Source organism: Jatropha curcas, chromosome 3, assembly GCF_041381405.1.
Source record: "Jatropha curcas cultivar XTBG-Jc1 chromosome 3, XTBG_Jcur_1.0, whole genome shotgun sequence".
Lineage (NCBI taxonomy): Eukaryota > Viridiplantae > Streptophyta > Magnoliopsida > Malpighiales > Euphorbiaceae > Jatropha > Jatropha curcas.
This window is the reverse complement of record NC_143153.1, coordinates 27291879-27302967: the sequence shown is the minus strand read 5'-3', so window position 1 is coordinate 27302967 and position 11089 is coordinate 27291879. Positions and strand designations below refer to the sequence as shown.

At 32.4% G+C, this 11089-nt stretch overlaps 2 protein-coding genes across 2 annotated transcripts; one reads left to right on the top strand and one right to left on the bottom strand.

Annotated features, from left to right (window-relative positions):
* On the top strand, positions 1 to 4788 carry LOC105647814 (adenine deaminase). The gene is made up of 7 exons (XM_037637927.2): positions 1 to 230; positions 574 to 679; positions 766 to 836; positions 2761 to 3048; positions 3245 to 3341; positions 3710 to 3818; positions 4534 to 4788. The coding sequence occupies exons 1-7, from the start codon at positions 207 to 209 to the stop codon at positions 4610 to 4612; spliced, it is 774 nt and encodes a 257-aa protein (XP_037493855.1). The 5' UTR covers positions 1 to 206; the 3' UTR covers positions 4613 to 4788.
* Positions 4789 to 5682: 894 nt separating this feature from the next.
* LOC105647908 (ras-related protein RABH1e) lies at positions 5683 to 9271 on the bottom strand. The gene is made up of 6 exons (XM_012234156.4): positions 9010 to 9271; positions 8646 to 8716; positions 7577 to 7665; positions 6826 to 6937; positions 6405 to 6495; positions 5683 to 6255 (listed from the first exon to the last, which is right to left on the bottom strand). Exons 1-6 carry the CDS (start codon positions 9124 to 9126, stop codon positions 6112 to 6114), a joined length of 624 nt encoding a protein of 207 aa, XP_012089546.1. The 5' UTR covers positions 9127 to 9271; the 3' UTR covers positions 5683 to 6111.
* Positions 9272 to 11089: the final 1818 nt, after the last annotated feature.

Here is an 11089-nt window from a genome sequence, read left to right as displayed (position 1 = left end):
CCGATGCTAACCTTCCTTCACATCCACCGCGTCTCTCTCTCTCTCTCTCTCTCTCTCTCTGTCGTGACTGAACATATTAACTCTGTGTGTGTGTGTATATATATATATACATATGTAGCTCACTCGCTCCAGTTGCAATATTTCTAGTATGTGAGTAGCCATTTCTTCTACACAGTCACTACCACTCTGGCCTCTGAGTCTCTACAATGGCAGCTAATCCCTGTGCAGATGTTAGTTAGATCTCTTTCTCTTCTTCTTTTTCGCTTTTTCAGTTTCTTAAAACTGGCAATTCAACTTCAATTTCAAGTTCTTCTTTATAAATTACTCTAATTTCCTTCTTCATATCTTCTTAAAATCCATTTTTGTTTACCAAAGAACTCTTTCTAGTTAGTTTTCTTCTTTCTCCATTTTCCTAGGAAGCAAACAGGTTATATGCATTGTTTTTTATGCTTTTCTTCTAGTGGATTCTAGATGCGTTAAATGCATATGGAAAATTTTGCTAATCTACTTATTTTGATACTGAATAGTTCATTTATTTGCTAGTAATGTGAGGGAATTTGGTTTTGAATGCAGGAAATTCCAGCGATTGTTGATGGAAGTTGCGATCTACCTGTTGCTGGTTCATGTTTCCAGTTTGTAAAACCAAGTTTCGATGAGGTTAACCAGCAGTGTACTCTAGGTAATGATACCTCGGATTACTTACAAGATTCAATTCATCTGAACTATGTATTTTGGCTAATGAATGTTCTCGTTCTGTAATTTTAGATGTTCTGCCTTTACTTTTTGAGGAGGCTTCGTTTCCAATGGAAAAAAAATGCGCCTTTCAGACTCAACATGTAAGTTCATTGTTACTGGTTTTGATTTGATCCATTGCTTAATCTTTTTAGGAGAGAGAAAATATTTTTACTTTCTTGGTTTGAATGGAGTATTGTGTTTACCGTTCTTGATAATGAGTTCTTATGAGAGCTAGCAACAAGACGGGATAAGCCTTTGAATTCCCTTTCCCTCCTATGTCAGCTCTTGTTCTTGCTGATAATTTGAGTTATTTTTTCCATCCATTATTAGGCCTTGTATTTTTTCGTTCTTTTATTTTATCCTGTATGCACCCAAACAAGTGGTGATTTTCCAATTTCCTTTGGGTAGCTGAGCAGATATTTTGAGAATTAAACCCGGAAGGTCTCACAGCTTTAATTTTCTTAACCAGAAAAGTACAAACAAAAGCATGCATTGGTTTCGTTTCTTTCCTTGTTAGTGTTTAAAACCTGCACTTCTCAGTTGGTGATCCCTTTGCACGATTTTCAACTGAAGGCTTGACTTCCTCAGCAGGATTGTAGTTTATTCTGCTTGTGGACCAATGATTAAATATTGGCTGTTAATTCATCCAAAAAATAAATAAAATAGTTCCCATCTTTGCAACTAATAATAATCCCTACCCCTCAGCTTCTTGTCATGCTGGACTGCTAAGTTATCCTGCTGAACATTGTCATTAAATAGCGAAGTTAATGCGTCTATCAGAAACTCTCCATACAGTGCCGTTATCACTTATTCAGTCATTATTACATGTGTCTAGCAACATATACTGGCAAAGGAAATCCATCTATGGTGCAAACTGTTCCTTTGTTTTTTCAAGATTCCAACTGGTGGTCCTATAAAATGACCAAGTGATGCCTCATTGCAAGAACATGGCCAAACCTATACATCCTCTCGTAATGGTTCTGGTTCGCAAAGTAATTATTATGATTTAAATCTTTCAAAAGCCCTGTTCCCATATTCAAGATGTAGGGTCACGATTCACGAATCATTTTCTGTCCATTTGTTTTGTGGGATAAATTCACTTGTGCTCTTGAATCCTGTTTAATTTTTAGTTTTTTTTTTTTTTTTTTTTGCTACTTCACTTCGGGTGTAAGATCTCCTATTCATTCTGTATAAGATCTGAACTCACAATGCAGGATAATGCTAACATATTTGGCGTTCATGGTCTACAGTTTTAAATGGTGTTCTTTCTGTTCTATTTTTGTTGCTATTGTCATATACTAGCTGCTTTCATATTCTTACCTTAGGAAAGCCATTTTTTGATGATGGTCTCTTTAGGGGTTGTTGGGAAATTTCCCACTCCGTAGTTCAGTTAATAATTTCTTAAGTTGCTCTCTCTTTCTCTCTCAGAATCAAAACACAACACAATAGGAAACTACCCTGCAACCCCTAACATGACCATAATTAAACAATGGCTTTCCATAAGTCATTTCTTAAGTTGCTGTCACCCTCTCTCTCTCACATACCCCCACACACTCATACAGAGCACAAAAGCCCACGTTTAATATTTCCTTTCCCATTTTATTTTATAAAATGGTTGCTTGGGTGAACAAAGTTCATATTTTGGGCAACGGTAGTACATTATCTGCCTATTGAGATCTTATGTTTCCACTTTTTGTAATGTATTATGCATGGTAAGCATTCAAATACTGTTCATTTGACCAAAATATTATCCTATCAGTTAATTTATAATTGATAGGTGGGCTACCCAAAAAGTTTAAGCTAGCCAGTAGAGATGTCCATGTGCTGTAATATGATATTAGTTGATCCTACTCCTGTATGTGTTGCTATAGAATCACAGTTTATGCAGTATACTTCACAAACACAATAATAGTAATAAATGGTGTAGCACTGCGGTAAACAGCAACAATAAGATAGAATTACTAATCCATGGAGACTTCTAAGTTTACATATCTTTTGATTTTTCCTCCCTTTCCCTTTTTGCAGGGCCAAGATGTCTATAGTATTTCAATGCTGTCTGAGGAAGACAAAGTCAATTCTAAATGTACATCGCAGCTAGCCCTTTTAAGCTTTGTAGAACTTCCGGTTTCACCAAAGAAACAGATATGCTTAGATCCTCAATTGAATTGCCAAAACTTCATTGGTTTACAAATGGAAAGTGCAGATGCTTATTCACCATGCATTGTGGATATAAATATTGAGATGGAAAATTTTGAAAAGCCTAAATCCAATGATGAAACTGTTGGAAGTATAAAAAGTGAAGGTTTACTAACTGTAAGTCCCTTGTTCTTATTGTTAAGAACAGCTCTTAAAAGTTCATATGCCTGATGGCAAATGTAAGCGAGAACACAAAAAATGTGGTCTGGAAATGTTTTGTTTGATAACAGTGCTCATTAATTTCACTTAAGGTTGCAATTTTTGAATTTTCCTCATCAGTGCTATGAAGTTTAATTGGTTGCATCATTTGTAGGGGGTACTGCAGAGACAAGCAAGCCTAAAAACATGTGGAAGATTCATGCAGCTATTGTCAAATCCTGGCTCAACTTTACTGAAGTTGATTTCTAAAGGTATATATTCATATATCTATCACCATACTATTGTTTAGCTAATTTGCATATGGAAGAGAGAATTTTTTTTTTTTAATTAATGCTTGCTAACCTAGTAACATGTCTGTAATGCTTAATACCTATTATAAGTTCTCGCATGTGATGCTTTTTGAAGAGATGTATGTTTAATTTTCAGTATCATTCCTCACAATTTTTTGTAATTCGTGATGGTAGCTGATTTTCTGTATCAGAAACATGATATCGGAAGCTTTACAGTTCCTCACAATTTTGATTGCACCTTTTTTTGGGCCTAATAGGATACAGATAGGTCATGTCTAGAAAACTACAACTACTAAAACAAAAACTTTATGGTGATTTTTGTTCAACAGACAAATCATTCAATGAAAGGGTTCATGATATTCCAAATAACAGATGGAGAAAATATAAGCGTGCTGCACCCTTTGATTCAAGAAAAATTGTTCTTCTCTTCTCAATCTTGTAAGTTCTTTCCCACAAGCAAATTAGAGACAGCTAAATGCATTATGTTTGGTTCTTGGCACTCTAGCTAAAAGTCTTTTGTCGTCGAAATGATTGTTAAAGATTGATTGCAATGATCATGACCACTCGCTAATGATTTTTAGATGAGACTTGGTTGTATTAGTTGATTTTGCTCTCTGTTTGGTCCAGACATGCTTCACAATTGACAGGAACACTATGCTTCATTTTCATTCTTTAGTTACAGTGACAATATGTTAGTCAGCCTGAGCCTGAGTTTATGATTTAGTTGTTTTAGTATCATTGTCAAGAGTACATAGAATAGTACCCCACATCAAGTTAATGATAAGTTATTGCTTAGTCCTCACACTGTTGCTGAAGCAAAGTATTTAAGCAGGCTACCCTGCAAAATAGAGCATTTGTGAATTGTGATACGACTTCCCCAAACCCATATGCTATGGTTGAAGAAAAGTTTTGCTTCATTTGATTAGGCTGTCCTGCAAGATACAACCCTTGTGGTGGAAATTCTCTCTCTCTTTCTTTTTGTGCTTGTTAAGATTTCAACATAGTACAGATACTACCCGGCATTAAATCCCGGGAGCAGCAATAGATAACAGACTAACAAGCAATAGTGTTAAAAAATTAGTTACTGAAGTTTTCTTTGTTCTACAATTGTTGATTATGATATTTACTCTCTTATTTTTTATTTTTGATCCAGGTCAAGTTTGGGCACTCTGATATTGATTTATTTGACACTGAGAGTTAGGCAGACTGCTGATGGTTTTGTTAATGTCTAACTTTTTTTTTTCTCTGTTTTTCTGAAGGTGATGTCCTTTAGAACTGTGTTAAAAGTCTTCTTTCTGCCCTTCAATTTGTCACGTGAACTTTTCCCACTTTGTACATAAATCATAACTAGATCCCATTTTTAGCTGATGCTTTGGGGCACGTAACAATATATTGCAATTTGCCAAAAGGGAATGTTACTGCCATAACTGTCTCTGACCTCCATGTTAAAATATTTTTGAAGAATTTCTTAACCTGTAATAAAATGTAATATGATATTATTAAAATGGAGGAGTGCTACAGGTGTACCATGCGATAGAAAGATAAAGGTAATTCCATAGGACGATGGTGAGGGCAGCAATGTTATATGGGGCACTTAATGCCAATGTGTTTATAAGATGAATGTATCTGAGATGCGAATATTGAGATAGATTTGTTCTCATATGATATTAGATAAGATCATGAATGACCTTATTAGACAAAAAGTACAATTAGCAGTTGGACACAAAATAAGAGGACATCTGAAATTATAAGGACATATATCTTGGTTTGTAAATATGACAATTTGGTTGTAGAGGATGCTAAAAGGAGAAAAGGTAGAAATAGAACTATGTGAAGGAAAGTTGTAGAGGAGGATCTAATAGGTGTACCGCAAAAAAATATTTCAAAATTGTTCACAATTTTACACTTGCTTTTAGTTCCTGCTAGGTGATAATTTTCGTACGAATTGAAACTAAAAATACATATTTTAAACAATTCTTTTATTTTATTTTATAATATAATAAAACAATCACAGAAATTTTAAACAGAGAAACATGAAAAACCGCTTCATAAAATTACCATAAACAACAAATCGCTGATAATTTTTGTTATAGAGATTTTTAGATTGCATGCATTATTTGATCGAATGCTCTCATTTAATCCATAAAATTGTCAAAAAAAAAAAAAAAAAAAAAGAAAAAAAAAATCCATAAAAAAAAAAGAAGAAATAATGTCGATGAGAAAGGCTCGTCATGCAATCTTAAACCTGCGTTTGTCCCACCTAAACTAAAAAATTTAAAATTCGATGTTCCCAATCAAAACATGGATAATCTAAGAATTTCCTTCTATAGCATTAAGAAAAAAATAACATGTACCAAAAAAAAAAAAAAAAAGAAAAAAGAAAAAAGAGAGCTTACTGTTCAAAATACTCATAGTGAGGAGATAAGTTTCAACAAAAAGAAAAAACCAAGAAAAAAAAAAAAAAATATTTAACAAATATAATGAAACAATTCAATCTGTCAAATCTACCATCTTCAGTTTGAAGCATATATAGCCTTCCGTCCCATAGACATTTGAAATATGATTGCATTTTTAACACCAACACCAATCTGTTGTAATATCTTCCTCTTGCTGTCAAATTAGTTTGTCAAAATCACCAATTCGTCTTGTTAATTTAAAATTCAATTGGGTATAACTTGAGTATTGAAAGTGCTTCAATTTCTATATTTTTTTCCCCCGAATATATTTCTCTCTAACATGCGCAACCACCTCCTTGCTGCTCACTCTGTGATGAATTGACAGTAGACCTGAGGTTCACATCAACCATATCTTCTTGTTTCGTTGAAGATAGTGTTTCCATCCCCGGCAATGCTGAAGCAATTTTCCGGAATAAAGGCTGCAATTCATATTCACAAATAAAATTGGCAGATATAATGAAGTGAACAACCAGAATAAAATCTCTTATCATGCAAGGGAGCTTTTTTCACTTTCACTGCAAAAGATTTGAGCAGCTTAATCATATTGTGGTTGGAAAATACTTTTCACCTTAATATTGAATCCTGCTTTTGCACTGGTTTCTATAAACATCACTCCAAACTCTTTTGCCTTGCTATCTCCTTCCTCTATAGAGACTTGCCTGTTACATCAGTAAAAGAATATACTCAAAACAAATCCAATAACAATAAAACTGATAGCTACAATGTTTTAATAGGATGAGCGACTGACAAAAATAAATAAATAGATAATTAAAACACACGGAGATGGAAAAAGAAACACAACAATTACAGAAACAAAAACCAAATTGAAACCACCAGTCAGTCCTAAATTACAGAGAATTTATAAATACGAAACACAGGTAACTCATGAAGCATAGGAAAGAAGAATTGATATCACAGTTCCTCATGAAGAAATTCCATTCTTCAGAAAGCAAGATCCAACATCCTATTTTTATCAGTTAATTCCTCACCTTTTATCAACAAGATCAGTTTTGTTACCAACTAGGACGATAATGACATCACTGCCTCGTTCTGTTCGTACCTCCTCAATCCACTTAGAAGTGTTAAAAAATGATTGCCTATCTGCACGGTTGCAGTTCAATGAGAAAATTAACAAGGTTACATGAATGGAAAGTACTAAATTTCAACATTTCTGAAAAAATATGACCACTGGAAAACATTTGTGTATAGAAAAAAGCCCCTGTAAACGGTGGCAGAGGGAGGAGTGAGCCAGGAGTGGCCCCCACCCACTAGCCCAAATTTTTTTTTTTCAAATTTTGACTCTAAGACAGTGAAATATTAAAGTTTACCCATTAAAAGAATGAATTTTTTTAATTTTGCCCCCCTAACTTTTAAAATTTTAATTTTGGCCCCTCCTCAACTTTCAATTCTAGTTACCCGCTGTCTGTCAACATAGACAAATATATGAAAAATAGAAAGAGAAGGGGTTTTTTGCATTTTACATTTTATTTATTTTATTTTAATTTAGCATCTACTAGAATCTCATATCAGAACAACATGACTTGGGGATACCTTTTTTCCTTTATTGTTTTCCTTTGAAGAAAATTATTTTCCCTTCGCTACTAAGACAGTCTGGCCGTGTTGTTCTGATACATGTTAAAACACATGTATACAAAGCCATTCTTTTATCCTTTACATTTACAAGTTCAAAGAAATTGAAAGAATTCCTAAGGCAACATGCACTAAGTTAAGATAACTCACTAGCCACATCATAGACAATTACAGCAACGGAAGAATCTCTGATATAGCTTGGTATGAGACTCCTAAATCTCTCCTGCCCAGCAGTATCCCTGTGAAAATACAAAAAGAAATTAGAACTGCAGGAAACAAATGGAAGACCAAATGCATCATGAGAATCATTAAGGCAATGGAAGGATAATCGTAGAGACTGCATGAAAGAGTAGTAACAAAATGTTCATTGCCAACAAGCAAAACTGATCTTGACTTCTTACCAACATAATCACCTTCACACAAGAATGACTTTACTTTGGACTAGGATTATAATAAAAGCAAAACACCTCAAAGTTAACAATACGGCATTGCAAATCAGTTTCAAACTTGTTATTTTGTAATAATTAGAAAGTATGCAGTAGTATTCAGATTTAGGCTTCCAAGGAAAAAGGCATGTAAGAAAAGATTATTGATTGAAGGGGTAAAGCAAACTCTGTTTGATTCAAAAAAAAAAAAAAAGTTCCAAGAAAACATTTTCTGTAGTTTCTAGTGTGGAGGTTTTACAAAAACGAATCAATTGAAGTCAAAAACAAAATTGAATCATTTTCAAGAGAAATTATTACTATGTTTGAAATAGGAATCAATTTTTGAATTTGAAAACACACGGATACGTGCCCAATAATCTACTGGTCAATGTTGATCATCTTCAGGCATCTTTCTTCACCAGTGGCAAAACTAATTTCTTTATGTGTTTCGCAATTTCTCTTATATTCAATTACTAAGAATGAAAATGAATCATTATAGTTGGAACACTTTGTCAAAACATCACTTTCAACTAATTTTCATTTTCAGCATAACCAAACAGCGACACAAAGTCATCTAGAAAATACTTTCCTTAACCAAGTTATTTCCCATGAAGCAAATGGAACCTAAACTGAACTACATTTGCATAATTACTATCATCCACCATCTCTTCCATCCAAACACAATTGCAACCACCACAACATTTCTCCTCTTTTTTATTCATAATCAGTTGCACAATCATATATTAATAAAGTCTAGCCATCATAATCAAAAGATTTAAAAAAGAAACTCATACCAAAGCTGCAAACGAACAGTTCGATCTTCAAGATACATTGTTTTGGACAAAAAATCAATCCCAATGGTAGCCTGCAATTCAAGTCAGAAAACTAAGATCTGATACACAGGTCAATTCATATATAATCATTTCATTCCAGCTAAAACAATTCAATATCAATATGAACTACGTATTCATGCAAGATCCATTTTTAAATCTTTGTTGAAATTCCAATTCCTTAATTCACTCAAATCAAAATTATAAGCATAAACTAATTGTCCAATAACGTAACGTATAACCAAAAGAAATGGAAAGAAAAACAGAGAAAGAATTGAGCAATAACAAGAGATGAAATGAAATCAAGAAAAATAAAAGAATAAATGACCTGATAAGTAGTGTCGAATTTATCGTACATGAAGCGAGTGATTATGCTGGTTTTGCCTACCGATTGATCTCCCAAGAACACCAGTTTGTATTTCGCTAGTGGAGACACTGTTGCCATTTTTTCTGATTCTTTTTTTTTCGTTGGATACAAAAATTTAGATCTAAATCTCAAACAAATTCTCTCTCAAAAATCACAAAACACAGAGATTTGATGAGAGAGAAGAAGAAGAAGACAAGATACTTGAAGTTCAATCCATTTATATACGGGCGAGGAGAAACCGCCAACCATGACGACGCGGCTCAGTCAAAATGGCTCTTGTGTCTGTTTATACGAACTTCCTATTTTGCCCCTTTTAATATGGATTTTCATTTTGCTACCTACTTGCAATTTTTTAACTTAAAATGTAATTTTCAACTCATCATTAAGTATGGGGATAAGTTACTCGTTAAAAAAAAAAAAAAAAAAAAATGTAATTTTCAACTTATCACTCAGCATAGGATAGGGAGTGAACACGGTTTCAGAATTATTGATTTCATTTTTGGAACTACCGGTTTCAGTTCTAGAATCGACGGTTTCGGTTCTAAAAAATTTAGAACCTGAATCAAAATGAAAACCGATGGTTCCGATTACGGTTTGAAACCAAATGCTTATGGCTCTAATTTCGGTTCTTTAACGGTATGAAATTAATGGTTCTGGCCGATTTTTCAATTGATTTTTTGAAGAATTGCATAATTATAAAATCAAAAATTAGGAAACATTTTTTTATTGAAAATTTAAAATTTAAATATTTATGAAATAATTTTTACAAAAAACTTTAAAAAACATTAATAAAAAGACTTAACTTAATTTATTTGTTTTAAAAAAGCTTACCTTTTTTTTGAAAAAGGGCTTGAACTTAATTTTTTTTTTTTAGAAAAATGCTTGAATTTAATTTATTTTTTAAAATGAAAAGGGTACTTATAGTAAATCAAAAAAATTAATTTTCCACAAGTACCTTTAAAATTAGTTATTATGTAGCTGTTAGAACGAGAGATTTTACAAAAATAAAGAAAAATAAATGTTGAAACTGGGTGGAATTGTCGGTTTTGGCCGATTCTTAGAACCGCCGATTCACAGTTCCTAAAAAATTAAAACTAGAATCGAATTGCAGACTCCCGATTCTAGTTTCTGTTCATACTGATTTCGGTTCATCATAGTTCAGGTTTCATTTCCCCACCAATTTTGAACCAGTAGTTTCAATTTTAAAAACCGTGAAATGGCCACCCCTAGTATAGGAAAATTTACTCGTTAAAAAAAAAGAAAAAAAATGTACATTAATTAAATAATAAAGGGAGTTTGGTTTCACTTTTAGTTCAGGTAAGTCTAGTGCTACAAACCTAAAGTAGACCACCTCTTAAAAAGTTCAACATATCCATATCATACTCGTACTCGTGTTGGATACTAATGCTTCTTGAATCCTTTAGCACATGTATCAGACACTTTAAAAAATGTGTCTTATTTCTTTTATTTTATTAATTTCAGACACTTTAAAATATCTATAAAGGCTTGAAGAACACTCTTAAGGACACTTTGAGGAAACTTTAGAGACAGATTTGAAAATTAAAATATGGAATATCATACTGGCTTAATTGGATGTCTTTTTTAAAGATGTTGGAATTTTTAAAATTGACAATTTATCTCCAAATAAGTCAGACACTGGGATTTTCAATAATAATGTTAATTTTAAATTTAACTAATTATGTTGAAATAAGAAATTAAGAATTTTTATTTTATATTTGTAATTTATCATAAATGTTTGTTTATTACTTGAATTACTAATAAATTATATTTATTTTGTCCCATTTTATTTGCATAGTTTGACAAAACATGCATATTAAGAATTCAATCAACAAAAATTATTTTATCTTTTTTTATCTTTAGCTCAATGAATATATTAATAAAAGTCTCTTATTTAATGAAAAATTATAAAAGTTATTATGAGAAAAATAATTGTTTATATATCTAAATTTAAAAACCTTATAAATATTTTGGTACATTCAAAAAATGAATAACAAGCAATAAAATGTGCCGAGAGTATTTA